The sequence below is a fragment of the Lontra canadensis genome, unplaced genomic scaffold, assembly GCF_010015895.1.
Source record: "Lontra canadensis isolate GAN:19392208 unplaced genomic scaffold, GSC_riverotter_1.0 scaffold13, whole genome shotgun sequence".
NCBI lineage: Eukaryota > Metazoa > Chordata > Mammalia > Carnivora > Mustelidae > Lontra > Lontra canadensis.
Window position 1 is genome coordinate 28,351,815 of NW_022631007.1, and position 19,083 is coordinate 28,370,897.

The 19,083-nt window shown below is 36.0% G+C and overlaps 1 protein-coding gene across 2 annotated transcripts in view; it reads right to left on the reverse strand.

Annotated features, from left to right (window-relative positions):
* The window catches only part of LOC116867898 (CD302 antigen), a 131,255-nt gene that overhangs the window by 65,279 nt on the left and 46,893 nt on the right, over positions 1-19,083 (reverse strand). For both annotated transcript variants that reach the window (XM_032857903.1, XM_032857901.1), the window contains exons 15-23: positions 18,639-18,707; positions 16,306-16,420; positions 11,566-11,601; positions 11,009-11,184; positions 10,424-10,491; positions 10,074-10,153; positions 9,317-9,456; positions 6,993-7,098; positions 6,603-6,763 (exon numbers count right to left, since the gene is read on the reverse strand). In XM_032857903.1, coding sequence (XP_032713794.1) covers positions 6,603-6,763; positions 6,993-7,098; positions 9,317-9,456; positions 10,074-10,153; positions 10,424-10,491; positions 11,009-11,184; positions 11,566-11,601; positions 16,306-16,420; positions 18,639-18,707 — 951 coding nt within the window. The remainder of the gene's footprint in view (positions 1-6,602; positions 6,764-6,992; positions 7,099-9,316; positions 9,457-10,073; positions 10,154-10,423; positions 10,492-11,008; positions 11,185-11,565; positions 11,602-16,305; positions 16,421-18,638; positions 18,708-19,083) is intronic.

Sequence of the window (19,083 nt, forward strand, 5' to 3'; positions counted from 1 at the left end):
CCCCACATTGGGCTCTCTGCTTGGCGGGGGGCCTGCTTCCCCACCCCTCTCTGCCTGCCTCTCTACCTACTTGTGATCTCTCTCTCTCTCTCTGTCAAATAAATAAATAAAATCTTAAAAAAAAAATAAAAGAGTTGACCATGAAATCACAAGAAAACCTTCAAAAATTTCCAAATCATGGAAAAAGGGAAACTAACTTTAGAAATTATAAAACAGTGGCAATATTATTAAATATAAATCTTAAACAGATAAAGAAAAACTGGTAAAAGTAAGATGAAAACACGGTTATAGTAATATCTAGCTCTCTGCTATCATTCTTCACATTTCAAAGCAAAAAAGTAATGACTGTTAATTCAATTTATCAGATATTTATAAAAGTTTTATGATGACAAGCTGTAGATACTACACAATAGAGAACTCACCTTAAAGCTTTGATCCTACACTAGTCACTCTAAAAACATCTAGAAATAAAAGTATCTATTTAGAGTTCATTCCCTGACCACAAATCAGTAATACTAGATATAAAATTTATTCAAATTATATTGTTCCTACAGTTCTTGTATGTTTGAAACATATCACACACTTAGAAAAATAAGACAAGTAAGCTTATCCCAGGAGCTATAGATTAAAAAAAAAAAAAACACATACATACATACATGCTTCACAATAAACACTGATCCAAAAATGAAACAAAATAATTATAGTTAAGAATAATAAGGGGAAGATCATAAGGGATATGAGTATAACTTTTTATAGAGGCAGACATGTATTCTTCTTCTTAAGTTTTTTATTTGAGTATAGTTGACACACAATGTTACATTGCTTTCAGGTGTGCAACATAGTGATTCAGCTTCTCTGTATGCTATGCTATGCTGTGCTCACCCCAGTGTAGTTACAGGCAATCCAATTATAGTATCATTAACTATATTCTCCATGATGTGCCTTTTATTCCTGTGACTTATTCATTCTCTAACTGGAAGCCTGTACCTTCCACTCCCAGTTTGTACCTTCACCCAGTTTGCCCATCCCCCCACCCCCTTCCCTTTGACAGCCATAACTTTTCTCTGCATTTATAGGTTTGATTCTGCTTTTTGTTTGTTTATTCATTTGTTTTGTTTTTTCACATGAATGTTTTCCACATGAGTGAAATAAGATGGTATTCATCTTTTTCAGTCTGACTTATTTCACTTAGCATAATATAGCCAGGTCGATTCATGTTGTTGCAAATGGCAAGATCCCATATGTTTTTATGGTTGTGTAATATTTCTGTGTGTGTGTCTGTGTGTGTGTGTGTGTGTGTGTGTGTGTATACCACATTTTCCTTATCCATTCTCTATCGATTGATACTTAGTTGCCTCCACATCTTTGCTATTGTAAATAATGCTGCAGTAAACATAGGGGTACACACATTTTTTGAATTAGTGTTTTAATTTTCTCTGTGTAAATGCGCAGTAATGGAGTTATGCAAATATGTATTATTAAATATATTGTTTTTAAAAAGAAAGATGAACTAAGAATTGAACACAGGAGATTAGAAAATGAACAAAAAATATAACTCCAAAAAAAAAAAAACCAGGATAGAAAAATGTAGTAATATTTGTAAATACATCTCAAGCAAAAGAAGTAGAAAGAAGGTGGAGAAGAGGGAGGAGAAAACCAAGAGACACCAGTTTTGTAAAAATCTAAATAAGAAAAAATTAAAACACAACCAAAATAAGTTATGGAGATTTAGAAAGATAACAGCATGCACAATTTTATTTGAATAGATTTGAAAATCTAAAAGAGGGGTGCCTGGCTGGCTCAGTCAGAAGAGTGTGTGACTCTTGATCTTGGGGTCATGAGTTTGAACCCCATATGGGGTGTAGAGATTACTTAAATTAAAAAAAAAAAACACCTTAAAAAAGACCCGAAAATCCAAATGAAATGGGGAACTTATCTTGATAAGCACTAATTAGCATAACTGTTGTAAGGAGAAGCAGAAACGTCAAAATGTACTAGTAACTTCAGAGGAAATTGAAAATTAATACTAATAGTTCATTTTAAGAACTGTATGTGAGATAGCTAAAAGCTTTAAATGAATTATTTTATGTAATTCTCACATTGTGTTGTAGGTATAATAGTATAAAAATTTACCTATGAGAAACTGAGGCTTAAGAAAACTTAAGTGGACTTCTAAAGGCATACTAAATGGCTGAATGGAATTCAAACCCAGTCAATGTGATTTTGGCATTTAGGCATTCGAACACTGCACCAAATCCCTTGAGCATTAAAGAATGATCTCTGAAAAGGGTTCTAGCATCACATGACTTTGTAGGTAATTGCTTCAAACTTTCAGGGAAAGATAGTTCTCCAGGCTGAGTCATAATTTCAAGACACAAAGGCAGAAAGCTAGCCAGTTTATCTTCTAAAGCTAACATAATCAGAAAAAAGAAATCGGACAATATAGCATAAAAAATTAACTCTATGAACAGAGATTCCCAAATACAATTCTAATTAGTCCAATTCCGTACACTAGTAAGTTAATAATCCATTCAGAGCAAATAGATTTTATGATAAGATGAAGATGGTCTAATATAAATATATGACAATTTTAGCAGATGCTGGAAATAAGCTTTAGAAAAATCAGTATTTATTCCTGAATAAAAGCTCTAAATAAGCTAGTTACAGAATGATATAACTTAAACGGAGTTGGCATCGGGGCACCTGGGTGGCTCAGTCAGTTAAGAGTGGACTCTTGATCTCAGCTCAGATCTTGATCTCAGGGTCATGAGTTCAAGCCCCATGTTGGGCTCTGTGCTAGGTGTCGAGCCTACTTAAAAACAAAACAAAACAAAACAAAACCTAAAAAAAAAACAAACAAAAAACCCCAAAGAGTCAGCATCATATGTAACAATGAGAGACTGCAGACAGTCCTACAAAATCCAGATCATGTCTAGGATGGTGGTTATTCCTTCTGTTACTACCACAGTTCTGGAAGTCCTACCATAGGTAATAAAGCATAAACTGGTATTTGAAGATTATGATTATCTAATTAGGAAACCCCCAAAAATCTAGTGAAAAACTCTGAGAAGTAATAAGAGATTTTAAGTAAGATGGCCAATGAAATAAATACATAAAAATACTAAAACAATAACTTTCTACATGTCAGTGAGAAAATCAAGAAAAAACCTGCCACTCTTAAAAGCAGTGAGATATGGAGGGCTCTAAGGAAAGACCTGAATAAATGGATATACTATACCATATTCTTGAATTGAAAGATTGATAAAAAGATGTTAATTCTCCCTAAAATGTTGTTAAATTTTTATCAGAATTTTAAAAATTTGTTTTAGTTGGAGATTGACCAAATAATTATAGCTTGGAAGAATGGACAAGAATAGCTAAAACTATTTTTAAAGGTATATATAAAGGTAACTATTTTTAAAATATGTAAAATTATAGTATTTAGATCAATGTCATAGCTATATAAGAGTATAACTCATGCACACACACAATATATGATAAAGGAGGTATCCTATATTGCTTTTAACAAATGGAAGTATATGCAATAAGTGATGTTAGACAAGATTAGGGAAAAGCATTTAGTATTCACTGACAATATATACCATAAACCACAGCTGTATCATGCTGTCAGGAGACAAAGGCAAAGAAAATATACACATATATTTAACTAACATTTATATGATGAACTTTCTAACCTAAAAGAAATGGAGGAAAAAAGGAAAAAAAAAAACAGATTTGAACATAAACCTGTGCAAAAAATCAAAACCTATTTCTATAATATCTTCAGTATTCAGCATTCAAGAAAAAAAACCCTACAGGAATATTTATAATAAACACAAGAAACAGAGTAAGCAGGGTTTGATAAATATTGGCAAAGAATAAGAACATTCATACCTGATGAAATTCAAATTACTATTGAACTTACAGAAGTTTGTTTTCATTTGATATAGAGAAATATAAACAAAAACATGATTGATATATTTAAATTACCAAATTAGCAAAAATTTTTAAAAGACAATGATCCTTAGATGTAACATAGTAGAGACACTAAGAACACTGGTTCTGAAGACTCATGGACCTAGATTTAAATGCCAACTGCATGTGTGGCTGCATACCTGGGGGCAAGTTACATGACTCCTGTTTCTACATTTCTTAGAGGTGGAGTAACAGACCTTTTCACATCTACTGCGCAGATTAAATGAAATAATGCATATGATGCATTAGCAAAGTGCCTGACACATATTAGCTGCTCAACACGTGTTAGAAATTATTAATATGCTGGTATGGATAGAATGGCAATCCTAATATATTACTGACAAAAATATAAACTCATAAACCATTCTGGAAAGCATCTGGCGATCAAAGCTTTTAACTACTTATATCTTTTGGTTGGGCTATCGACTTCCCGAATCTATCTTAAAGAGGTAATCTGAACTATAACCAAAGATTATGCACAAAAATGTTCACTGTAGCACTATTTATGATTATGCAAAAATGGAAACAGCCTGAACACTCAGCACTGGTTAGATAAATGGTGGCATACCTATCAAGAAATACTGCATTAACTATTAAAATGCTTATTAAGTACATCTTTTAATGGTATAAGAAACTACTTATGATAGAATACTAAATGAGAAAAGCAGAATACAAGATCTTATCTATGTCAGAAAGATAATGTATGAAAAAGTCCTAGAAGAAATAATGCTGAAATACTTATTGTGATTTCCTAGATTAGGGTTCAAACATGGTTTGAGACTCCTTTAATTGACTCACATATGTGATAATGAAATAGGATAAAATAGGACAAGGAGAATAGACTAGATAGAGTAGAATAGAATAGAAAGAAAATATCAGTGTGCACACCCTGTAAGGGCAAGTATTGTTTCCTGAAACATCTGTTTCAATTGAATATTATATTTATATTCATGTACTAAATAGTAATTTAAATGTATTTCTTACTATGGGTTACAGTTACAAGTTTAAAAGCTACTGGCCTAGGGACACCTGGGTGGCTCAGTCAGTTAAGCAGCTGCCTTTGGCTCAGGTCATGATCCCAGGGTCCTAGGATCGAGTCCTGCATCGGGCTCCTTGCTCAGCAGACAGCCTGCTTCTCTCTCTGCCTCTGCCTGCTTGTGCTCTCTCTCTCTCTCTCTCTCTCTGACAAATAAATAAATAAAGAAAGAAAGAAATAAAATCTTTTTAAAAGCTACTGGCTAAGTGGGATCAGGGTTGATAGTTTTCTGTATTGTGCTAACTCTTCTATAACTCAAATTTTCTATAGTAACCAAGCATTATTTTAATATTTACTTTGTACATAATTATACATGACTCAGAGTTCTCTTTGCCACCAACATCTACCTTGAGCAAAGTTATACTGCATCAGGAAAATTGGCTGATTATTGTCTAGGGCATATCTTTGGAATCTGAATTTAAAGTTAATTTCATCTTTGCCATTGTGCAAAAGGTGGTCAGACAGAGCAGTGGGCAGCAGAATCACGGTTTAGGGTAGTTATTGTTAATATGATACTTTTCCCCCTTTCTTTATGTTTGGCTGTGAGGGAAAAATCATCACTAATCATCAATTTTGTACTATTGGCCTCAGGAGAGAGACTCACATCCCAAAATGTTAAGTAAAGCACTTTTATTTGCTTCTATTTGCATTTCACTACCTGATGGCTTTTTTGTGGTTGTGAAGTAAGTGCTATGGAGTCTGGAGCTGGTGTGAAAACCTGAGGCACCTGCTTGAATGCCAGGGAACTCCTGTGGTTCTTCTTGGGATAGTTTTCCTGAGATGGGAATCAGATGAGATACAAATCACCCAGTTAAAGCACACATTCTATAGTTCTTAGTATGTTCAATTGTGCAACCATCATCCCCAATCCTTCCTTGTACCTTAGCCTCTGGCAACCACTAATTTACATTTTATCTTTGAAGATGTGCCTGCTCTGAACATTGCGTTTAAGTGGATTCATAAAATAGACCCTTGTTCTTAGGAACAAGGAGACTTGGATATTTCTCAGAGCTATATAGATTTTTTTCTTTTTTAGAGAGAGAGAGCAAGTGTGTGCACACATATATGCATGAAAGCAGAAGTGGGGAGTGGGGGCAGAGGGAAAAGGAGAGAGAGAACCTTTTTTTAAAAAATTAACATATAATGTATTATTTGCCTCAGGGGTACAGGTCTGTGAATCATCAGTCTTAACACATTTCACAGCACTCACCATAGCACATACCCTCCCCAATGTCCATAACCCAACCACCCCATCTCTCCAACCCCTCTCCCCTCCAGCAGCCTTCAGTTTGTTTCCTGAGATTAAGAGTCGTCTCCCTCCCTAGTCCCATCTTGTTTCATTTATTTCCCTCCCTAACCCCCACAACCCCCTGCCCTGCCTCTCAAATTCCTCATATCAGAGAGATCATATGATAATTGTCTTTGGAGAGAGACAATCTTAAGCAGGCTCTGTGCCCAGCAAGAGCCCAAGGCAGGGGTGGATCTCACAACCCTGAGATCATGACCTGAGTTGAAATAAAGAGCCTAATGCTCAACTGACTGAGCACCCAGGTGCCCTGAGCTATATAGATTTCTGACTAAAAAAACTTACATGTGTTGGTATTTGCAGCCTCCCACCAACTAATAATGGGTGAAAGTTACTGTATGTCAGCTCTCGGTTATCCGTCCATTTGCTTATCCTTTCATAGGCGGTCCAGCGCAAACCAATCCATAAAGTAGCTTCCATTTCCGGAAGCAAGGATGTAATAAAATCTGTCAGAGAGAAATTTTTTTTTTTTAAAGCATTTGACTTATTCAAATTAAAGATACACTAAAAATGTCAATGAATACCTCTGGCTTACCTACAAAGAGATTCTTTCACTTATTCTGTAACAAAGTAGTTTAAGAAGATTTTTTTAATATGGTAATTCCCCAAAGCCTCTCAGAACTAACTTGGCCCCCAGATCAGAATAAAACATATTTTCAAAAATAATTCCATTACCTTGCTCTCTCTGGCTCAGCACTGAAGGAAGGGTACCACCATAGGTATGACAAGTATCACTCGCTTGGGAAAATGTGAGAGACTTTGGTTTGACTTTTAGAAAACACTGCAAACAAAACACATATATGAAGCATAAGATTCCAGACACAGGAAAGCTCACATAGGAAATAAACACCTCCTCTTTACGAGGGCTGCTAATTTTTGACCTGTGAGATATGTAAATCACAAAGTGGTACTATACGAATGCAGATCTACACCCTCAATATAAAAAACTAGAGATTGGTCTATTAGTCAAACTATTTTTTAAAAAAAATCTCCCATTTATTGAGTGCTTCCCATGTGCTAAACAGTAAGCATAATACTATCTCATTTAATTAATCTCACAACAAATGGGGAAACTGAGGCACAGGGCAGTGCAGTAACTTCACCCATAAGTGAAATAGTCAGACAGTGGTATGGTCAGCATTTAGATTCTGTTCCATCTGATTTCAAGGGCTGCACTGATAATCATCACCTCCTTATATAAAAACACATATTTTAAAAGAAATCATCCCCCTTGCTTTCTTTTTTCTTTTTTTATTATGTTCAGTTAGCCAGCATATAGTACATCATTAGTTTTTGATGTAGTGTTCAATGACTCATTAGTTGTGTTGACACCTGGTGCTCATCACCATACATGCCATCCTTAATACCCATTACCTGGCTACCCCATCTCCCCCACACTCATCCCCCTTTCTTTGGGCAGGATACTTTAATTCAAATTTACATCAACTATGTAAATTAATTTAGTCCCCGTATCTTTGGGGGAAAAAAAAGATTGTTCTAATTTTAAAAAGCCAAAATATGTCCTTACTATTTTAGCTCTGGTACAGATGCTTTCAGTCGTCATATCTTCCTTTCTCTTTTCGATGTGATGATCATGTTAGTGTGGAGTGGTACACCCTAAATAGTGTTCCTTGAACCATTCTACAAAATGCTTTTTTTCAGCCTCCTTAGACACTGGAGTGGCCAATGAGCTATATATGTCATTGGGTGGCTTCTAGAAACCTAGACAGAACACCCTGAACTTCAGCTTGGAAGTTTTATTATGTTGAAGATGACAGAGCAAAAAGACAAAAGGAGTTTGGATTTGAAGATATCCTGGAGCTTCCATCCCTGCCCCAACCTTCTTACTGTCAAACTTCTTTCATGTGAGAGAACAGACTTTTTTCCCACTTTTTTCTTTTTTTAAAAATTAACATATAATGTATTATTTGCCCCAGGAGTACAGGTCTGTGAATCGTCAGTCTTACACATTTCACATCACTCACCATAGCACATACCTTCCCCAATGTCCATAACCCAGCCACTCTATCCCTATCACCCCACCCCCCTAGCAACCCTCAGTTTGTTTCCTGAGATTAAGAGTCTCTTATGGTTTGTCTCCCTCCCCAGTCCCACCTTGTATCATTTTTGCCTTCCCTACCCCCAATGACCCCTCACCCTGTCTCTCAGATTCCTCATATCAGGGAGATCATATGATAATTGTCTTTCTCTGATTGACTTATTTTGATTAGCATAATACTTTCTATTTCCGTCCACGTCGTTGCAAGGGGTAAGATTTCCTTTCTCTTGATGGCTGCATAGTATTCCATTGTGTATATATACCACATTGTGTATATATACAACATTCATCTGTTGGTGGACATCCAGGTTCTTTCCATAGTTTGGCCATTGTGATGTTTTAACATAGTATAGCAATCTCTTACTTAGCAGCCAAATGCATTTCCAAAGAGATACATATACCAATATGGATTATGCTTTTCAAAGAGGCAGATATGGAAGGTAGCATTTCCCAAACCTATTTAATCATTGAACCCTTTTGGAGGCAAGATCAATGACGGATATTTTATTAGCATATGTGTAGTGTAGTACCTCAAAAAGTTTGGGAATTATTGGTCTAATTTAACTGGTAGATGCTGCTTGAATGCTTTCTTTCAAGTGGAAAATAGATCAGCCAGAAATTGTCAGTTTCCTTCATGCTAATAGTTTTAAAGTATTATAATTAATATAATAGATTTAAAGTATTATAATCCATTGACCAATTAACTTCAGCAATTTAAGTTTACTAGCACAGAATAGGAACATAGTTCTTTGAAAGACCTGTAGGCATTACTAACTTGAGAGTTGACTTGGTTTCTGGCACTCTAGGGGATCAGGCAAGTTACTGAGACACGCAGAGGCTATCTTAATGAAGTTATTTGATGGGCTGCGATTCTGCCACAGGCCACACAGCCATCATGAAAGCAATCATCATTTGTACAATGTAGCAATTCTCTCTTTACCTTATTCTGAAAAGTAATCCAATCCCCAGAGCACTGTATTTTAGCTGCAGAATCTGGACTGTATTTTTCTAATGAAGAGACATTATATTTTTCACAGATGAAGGGCAACTTGGTACCACAGTCTGTCGGTTTATTTAAGTCTGAGAAATGAAAAGCAAGATTACAGGGGTGAGAATTTTCCATTCAGCACATTTTAAAAACAATCCAGTAGTAAAGAAAATCTCTTTCAATTGATCTTTCCCAAACAGTTAAAATACATTCCTTTTCTTCTCTAGCCCTTTCTATCTTTTGTTATTACTCGTATCAGTAGGTTATAGCATATCAGCATTGCCTATAAAAATGCACACATTTGGTGGAAGGACCATAGTTACTTGTTAATGTAACTTAACATTAACTGTCAAACTTCTTTGATGGTGGGAGATAGGTTGAAAGCGAAAGTTAATGAAGGGGTAAGAGACCTAAACCATATTTAGAATTGCTACCTGTTTATCTTTGCAAATTTGTCTATATGCTTCTCAGTAATGAAAACGGTAAGTTTATTTCTACGTAATGGCTTTAGGATAAAGGAAGTCAAAATATTCATAGTGAAAAGCACTTTTATTTGCACTTGGAATTTGAGCCATGGCCATTAGCAATAAGTCAAAATAAGATGAAGCAACAAAAGATGTAATCAAAAGGAAAGCAAGGTTAAGCTGGTAATTGAATCTGAAGTTCACATATTACATAATCAACATTAAAGGATTTGGAATTAATTTACCGCTAAACCAAGTCTTGGCAGACATGCACAGGCATTCCTCCCGAAATGTTATAGGAAAGTGAGGCCATGGGTATCGTGAGCTGAAAGAAAAAGAGATTTCACAGCTCGTAACACAGTTACATGTTCTATTCTGTTTTTTTACTATAATTTTAATTCTAAATTTAATGTTATGCCATTACTTTATACCACTTATTTCTTGATGCTATTATGCAAAAGGACTTGGTTTCTGTGGTCCATGCAGCTTACGGATTAATGTTCAAAACATATTATAAATAGCATTTTCTAAAGGGGAATTTGGGATGGCTCCTTTCCAATGACTTTACAAAGGCAGCATCAATGGTGTCACATACTACATAGAATGACGATCTACTGGCTGCTCCGCAGTTCTCACCCACCACTTCTGTTCATCACCAGATATCTGAAAAACAAACCAACCAACCAACAAAATCACCCATCCTGTGTGTGCTGAGTTTTCTGGAAAAGTTTCATTTAAATGCCCAGTCCCACCATAACCACAACTGCTAACATTTACAGACATTCCATTACTTTGGTCTCTAAATTATAGGGTCCTTTCATCAAAGAAGTAGCTGAAAATTCTTTGTATAACAGTATGCGCTATTTTGCATAAGAAAATATGGTCACTGTAATTATAGGCATATGTTAATTGGATATTATATGTTAATTGGCTCGATCCCAGGACCCAGAGATCATGACCTGAGCCGAAGGCAGAGGCTTAACCCAGTGAGCCACCCAGGCACTCCTATGCAGTTCTATCTAACTTTTCTGACATGAAATGAATTTGGATGTTGTTAGGTAAATTTTACTTGACAGGAACATTTAACTTCTATAGATTTTGGTAAGATTTCTGAAATAATTTCTAATGGAACAAATATAAAAATAAGAAAAATATTTTAAAATATATTCTCTCAAATTACATTTGCTATTTTGTTTTTGATGGCTTTTAGTCCTGCAAGAGATGTCACTGTAGCCAGAGAGCTGTGATTGCTAGCACAGTACAGGACAGCTTCTTCATAGTTCAAGTGAGGATCAGCAACAAACCAATATTCACTCCCTTCAATTACAACTGGAGGTCCGTGAATTCCAGCACGCTCTAAAGACGAAGAAAAATAATGGAGTTACGCACAGATCAAACTGCACCCTCTCAGCATGAATTAGTGTTTGAAAATATTTATAAATAGTAATACATTAGATTTTTTACTTGCTCTGGCCAGGGCAGTGCTGCTTGCCAAGCACCAAGGATTTCTGAGCCAGTGAGAGAATTTGCCACCCTCCTGTACTCACAGAGGGGAACAAATCTAGGCCCAAAGCCTCATCCCCCACCAGCCAATTACCTTTCCAGCTCGGAGGTATTTCATCTCCCTTGAAGAGGTAATAGAGAAGCTGGCACTTAGGCCTGGGCTTCAGTAATTAACTAAGTACATTACTGAGAAGGTAGAGCAGCTTTGGCTAAGTTTCAGTTTTCTTAACTTACCTGGATTGTACCAGTCTGGTGTTTTTGGAATACGGCCTGTATAAGAAAGAAAGCAAAAGGCTCAAGATCAGTATCCAATTACAGATAATGTCATACTATAAGTAAGTGCCTTTAATCTAACTCAAGAGCACTTGCAGGATTGCTGAGTTCGACCATTTCTGGCCAAACCATTTTCTTTCATATGATGATTGCTTCGGTTTGAATTCGTGTGGCTTAAGCTAAAGCAGCGTCAGTGACAATAAAAAAGGTAGACCCGTTAACTATTAAAGTATTCCTAGCAGTTCTCTACCTTCTATCACAGAAGCCACAAAGGAAGACTAGATGGATAAAATATGGCTAATAATTAGAAAGTGTAAGTAAATCAGTATATTATCCACATTACATAGAAGCACTAAGGAGTAGGCACCAAGATAATCATCACTGCAGGATGAGGTTATTCAAAAACTACTTCTCCCTCTAATGCAATTTGAATAATTGTTCTAAAAACCTGGGTCGCTAGAGTTCATTGTCCCCCAGGGTATCTTTGTAAACAAGGGACAGTAATTGAGTATTGAAACTTTTGAGGAGGTGAGAGACAAACATGGAGAAAAATAATAAAAATCACCCAGAATTCCTGGTTGGACACAGAGAAAATATGGTACTTTATAAAGAATGATGGGCCTTGAAATTGGGTGGGTCAGGGTCCAAATGCCTCAGACCTTCACTGCTGTGGGACTTTGGATCAGCTGCTAAGGTCCCTGAGACTCAATTCTCTATTCTATTAAAAAAAAAACAAGACTCAGGGCACCTGGGTGACTCAGTGGGTTAAAGTCTCTGCCTTCGGCTCAGGTCATGATCCCAGGGTCCTGGGATCAAGCCCCGCATCGGGCTCTCTGCTCAGTGGGGAGCCTGCTTCCCCCTCTCTCTCTGCCTGCCTCTCTGCCTCTCTGTGAACTCTGTCAAATAAATAAATAAATAATTTTTTAAAAACAAACAAACAAACAAACAAAAAACAAGACTCCACCACCTATCTCACAATGACTGTGAAAATCACTTTAAGATGGTCTCTACAGAAGCACCCAGACAATTCCAGGGCTGAACGTCTCCCTGCAGGATGCTAGTTGCTTTCCTCTCCCTTTTCATTCTGGTTGTAGGTCACAGGGCTTTCAAGGCAAAGACATAGTTTGATGACTATTAGAAGTTACAGGGTAAAATAGCTATTCTTAATTTTGCTGTTGTATCTGGGCCTAATGCAGAGAAGATCCTACTCAGAGGACTGCCTGTATATCCAACATCTTGGTTTCTCTGTGTCAGTGCTTTGTATATGGGATAATTTCTATCAACAATGGGTTAAATCAATTAAAAATATGCATAGTTTCTTGTTTGTAATCTTGTCAAAAACTTTTGTTCAGACACATGAAAAAATGCCCAACATCAATTGGCATCAGGGAACTACAAATCAAAAACCACAATGAGATACCACCTCACACTGGTCAGAATGGCTAAAATTAACAAGACAACAAATGTTCGCAAGGATACAGAGAAAGAGGAAGCCTCATACACTGTTGGTCGGAAAGCAAACTGGTGCAGCAACTCTGGAAAATAGTATGGAGGTTCCTCAAAAAGTTAAAAATAGAACTACCCTAAGACCCACCAACTGCACTTTGGATAAATACAAAGGACACAAAAATAGTGATTCAAAGAAGCACACGCACCCCAATGTTTATAGCAGCAACGTCCACAATAGCCAAAATATGAAAAGAACACAGATACCCATAGATAGACGAATGGATAAAAAAGATGCCGTATGTATATATATGGTATAGGTATTGTATATATGGTATTTTATATATATTCCATATAATGGAACATCACTCAGCCATCAAAAAGAATGAAGTCTGGCCATTTGCAGCACCGTGGACCTAGTGTTCTTATGCTAAGTGAAAGAAGTCAGTCAGAGAAAGACAAATACTGTATGATTTCACTCATATGTGGAATTTAAGAAACAAAAGAGATGAACATAGGGGAAGGGATGGAAAAATAATATAAAAATAGAGTGCAAGGCAAACCATAAGAGATTCTTAACTATAAGGAACAAACAGAGTTGTTGGCGGGGAGGTGCGTGGGGGAGATGAGGTGACTGGCAACTGGGTGATGGGCATTAAGGAGGGCACTTGATGTAATGAGTACTAGGTGTTACGTGCAACTGAGGAATCACTAAATTCTACCCCTGAAACTAACATTACAGTATGTGCTAACTAAATTGAATTTAAATAAAAATTTTTAAAGAATCTGTTCATTTGTTTTTTGGAGGAAGCTATGTCTAACATTGAAATTTCTTTAAATTAGTGAGAAAAGCAGAGTGTAAGGCTTTGTTTGTTTGTTTGTTTGTTTTTTATGAGATTATGTATGTGTGTACAAGATACCAAGAAGTATAATAAAAGAATAGGTACATTTGGGTAGTGGCATTATAGGTGATTTTCCTAAAAACATTTTTATGAGCTTTATTTTTGATACTGTTTTTTCAATTAAAAAACAATATTTTAAAACTATGTATATCTATAGTGGTTATGGTTATTTAAAAAATTTTAGCTTGTCAAAATATCCCTTTTAGAGAAGAGGACTAATTAGAACCAAATGGATCAGGTAATAAGAAAGGCAAATACTCTGGTTTCTCTTCAGATCATATGAATCTTTTTTGCCTTTTTTTAAAAAGGCAAGAGCTAGAGAAAAGATATGGTGATTTAGGCTATTGAAGAAGTAAACTGCTTTCAAAAAGCCAGAAAAATACAGATTAATACAGAAATAATCCAGTTGAGCAGACTCTGGTGGCTCTACTAACTGATATGACACATTGTAACTTAGAATTTAGGGACTATCGAAGAGGAGTTTACATAACATTTAAATTGTAGATCCAACAATCAGTGATTGCTTCAAACCACAGTGAATAGGCTGAGACAGGAATTTCTTTAGTTTTGGAATTTTGTTTCTGCATGGGGAAAGCAGGGGTGTCATTATTTAGAAGATTTATTTATTTAGTTAATAGATTTATGCTTGCTAAGTTAGTTAATTTCTTTCTTTTTTGTTTAAAATAAAAAATACATAACAAGAAAAAAAGGACAACCACATGCTCTTTGGAATATTTCCTGTGGTTACTGGTTTGTAATTCCTATGGTTATGCTGGTGTGAACTCCTGGGTCTTCCCCACCACTTAAACAGGAGGCCTGGGGTTGGGGTAGCAACTATCAATTGAGGCACACTTTGGAGGGAGCAATGACACTCTCTGTGCCATGTTAGCAAACATCAAGCCTAATGGGAACATCACCATTACTGCTTCAAACCAGACAACTTATACAAATTAGTTACTTCCCTGCTTATTTAAAGGATACCCAAACTGGTTTCCCTTTATTCCTCTTAAAGGTTTAATCAAGTAATCAGAAATAACTAAAGTTATCAACACACACACACACACACACACACACACACACACGAGTTTCCTCTTTTATTAGTAGCCTACCAGTTGCCTTTGTGAAAGAGACTTTTCAGTTCCTGTACTGGATATCGTGTATTTCAAAGGCAATATGGTGATGGCCTTTTTAAATAAAAAGAACAATCTTCTAATAGGTAGGGGCATGAAGGAAACTTCTGGGTTCTTTAAGAGCTTAGAGGAGGATATACATTTTGTTTCAATGATCTACATTCAATTCAGAAATTTAGTTTAGAGCCTTCTGTGCAATTACCACTAATTAATTAATTAATTAACTAATTTTTAAAAGATTTTTTATTTATTTGCCAGAGAGAGAGAGAGAGAGAGAGAGAGCAAGTGAGTACACACAAGCAGGCAGAGAGGCAGGCAGAGGCAGCGAGAGAAGCAGGCTCCCCGCTGAGCAAGGAGCCTGATGCGGGACTCGATCCCAGGACACTGGGATCATGACCTGAGCCGAAGGCAGCGGCTTAACCCACTGAGCCACCCAGGCGTCCCGACCACTAATTAATTTAATATATCCAATAAAATTATTCAAAATGATTTTTAAGTTATTAAAAATAATTTGACTGTTAAAAATCTAAACATTTTCCTTTTTTCCTCAGTATTTCTTTAACATTTTCCTAGTAACAAGCTGAGTAAAAAGATATCTCTTTATTCTTCTTTCTCTTCTTTTTGTCACCAAGCCTCTACTATTAAGCGAATTGGTTTCCTGAATTTGAATTTGAATTTCATAAACTACTAGAGTTTGGGGGTTCAGTGCAAACTATTTCTACATGTTACAGAGACCTGCCAAATTTTGATTTCTTGACTTTTGCCTCATTCTTCCCAAGCTTATCTTCATTTTATCCTTCATTTTGCATCAAAATAAAAATTGAAGTGATTCCCTCCATTATGTATCTTCTTTTAGTTGAAATAACCTTTCATTATCTAATCTCTCTAAATTCATCTTAAATTTTATCTTCCATACAAATTCTTTCATGATCAAAGAGGAAAGTACCATCTAATAACCAGCCTTGTACTTGGGGTAGGAGTCAAGCAGGATGGAGCTTAATATACTAACTATAGTATATGTAGATATATATATCCATATATATATAGATATATAGATATCTACATGTATATATACATGTAGATATATATACATATATATAACTACATCTTCATAGGCTTTTTAAAGTTATAATTATAGACTAAAATGCTCTCTTAGGTACTTTAGGCTCAACATTTACAATGTTCATACGAGAAGATTGTGAAAAGGAATAACTACCACTTACCTTTTGGAATCTGGCATACCCATTCAAGTTTTGTATCACAAGCAAAAGGTCTTAAGTAAATAAATTCTCTGTCATCATAGAAATACCAGCTTCTTCGCCCTGGCCTCTGAATGACCTAAAGGAGGAAGAGGATTGCAGAATATTTTCAAGATGATGCAGCTTTATAAAACAGTAAAGTATAAGCCCTATGGTCTTTAATCTATTTTAGCCCTAGCACCTAAGATATTTGTTCAATGAATGAACACTGTTTAAATAGTTAACAGCCTCATCAAGAATCTTCAAAGGGGCTGATACAGCAAATATATCATAAGGTCATGTTTATATCCAAAATGTAAATTTTTTTTTCTCTTTTTGCTGATATGAAACTATAGATTGTATCTTTAAATTTCAGAAAGCTCAAGCTAAAAAAATGTTTACTTCAGTGGCTTCCCAACACCAGATTATGATGAAAGCAGATCTGTGAAAATGTGACATAACAGTCTGACATCAAGGGCCCAGGCTCCTGTTCTGGTGTTGCTCTGCACTGCTAGGATGTTAATTAACCTCCTCTATGTGATCTGAGATAGCTCTCTACAAACTCCAATTAGTAGGCAGGCAGGAGAGGAAATGGGAGGGCATGACCTGGGAGGAATCTCCCTCACTTTTTGGACTACTCTCTCTTAAGGTCAAGATTCTGGTGGGTACTAATGCAAGTGAGGGGAGATTCTCTTTCTAGGACACTGCCTGGCTAGCCTTGTTCCTGACATTGGCTGCATCAGTGTCTCTTTTATTTAGTTTTTTTTTGAGGTAGATTTTCTAATCTCTTTACATTTAAGAACTCTTATTTACATAGAACATGGTTTTTGCATCAGTGTTTGGAAACTTTACAAGCTTCTCTGAAGTTTTCACCTTTTCATGTGTTAAACTGAGAGTTCTATAAAAATGGCATGATACTATTCAGTTTATTATTAGAACAATTGCTTTGAAAATAGTGCTTTCCAGTGGCCTTCTCAGTTCTTTGTCTCAAGCTTCCTGCAGCATTTCTGGAAAATCACTCTCTTGAATCTCTTTCTTGGGCTTGCATAGCAAAGATACAATCTATATGTCTCCCTACTTCCTCATCTTACATTTTATGTGTTGACAGTTCTAAATCCACTTTTGGCCCTTTGCACTTTTTTTAAAAATACATTTTTCCTTCAACTCTGATCTTTTGATTTCAACTTACTATAGGATATTTCTTACTACTAGCTTGAATTCAAAATATCTAAACTAAAATGTTAATATTTTCTCCATAAACCAGTACCTTTTCTATTTCTATAAACACCTAGACATACTGCAGAGTAAACCCAGACACTTAGGTTTCAGTTCTATAACCATGTATACTTACTCAGAACCCAAATTTCTTCCTCAAAAGATGAGTATGAATGGTCCCTACCTCACAAGGTCACGTATTAAGTAAAATAAGTACGGAGCTCATGAGTTAACAAGTATTAGCTGATGCCACCATCATCACCATTACCAGTGGTAATTATCATTACCTCTCATAACACTCTTGTTCTTGCATAAAATTTATACTCCATCTCTCATAGCTCCTGCAATTGCTTGTTCACTTATCTCCCATTAGACGTAAGTTCTATGAGGACAACTCTTTCATACCTTATCTTTGGTGTATCCCCCAGAGCATCAAAAACTACTTAGACTACTTTATGGAATCAATAAGTTAATGAATTTTTCAAAGGAACATGCCTAACTGGTCTTTTACATCTTCTGGTCCTACTTGCTGCATCTTGAAATCTGACTTGAGATGGATCTTCTTCAGACCTTCCTTGGTTCACATCAGAAACCTTTTATAATGTTGTTGCCTACCACCAATGTAATTTCCTGTTTATTTTCAACCATGGCACCAAAGAAAACTTCTTGATCTGTATTCTGTTCTCCTCACTGCCTTAGTCTATTCCTTTCACTCTCTCTTTACTTGAGGCCACCTCCTCATGTCATCCCCCATTAGAAAGACTTACCCTAACCTACCTGTACAAAAGCACAGTACAATCCCACCTCCTTCTGGAAACAAGTCACAGGATTCACTTCCTCTTCTGAGTTTCATTAGCCCTCCTCAGCCCACTCATTTGGAGCCTATTACTGTACAGTGGTAAGAGCCACCTTTCTTGAATATGAATTTTCTCTTCTCAAATTAAGTCTAAGGTACCTTGAGGTGGGGCCATAGGTGTTCTTACATCCCATTACATCTAGTATTATGCTCCATACACAAAAGGCACTCTGTGGATCTGTTGCCTGACTGCATACAATGCCAAATTTATTTTTTAAATATGCAGATTTTCCAGCATTGGACTGACCTTGACAGCAGCACAGTCTCTGATATCATAATCCTGCTGAAACTCATTTTCCATAAGAATAGTAGACACCTTAAAAAACAAGAAAGGCTTGAGACCGTAAAACTGATGTACAAATATTTGCAATTTAGATGTAATTTAGGCAGCTCTAATAACTCAAACACATTCACATGCCACAGAAGGAAAACTTTTTCATCTTTTTTTCAGTATCAGAATGTTAAATTATGAGATGACTTAGAAAATATCATACTGTCATCAGTTTCCAAACAAAGGAAGCTACAGTTTCAGAAATGGAGGTTAATAGTGTATTAAGTTTGCAGCTGGAATCACAGAGAATAAGGAGCTTGCAAAAGAACTTTTTTTCTTTTTTTGGCATGGATTGAAATGCTAGTTATTCAATTAACTAATTTCAGATTTGCTCCCATTTGAAAATGAAAGCCAAGAAATT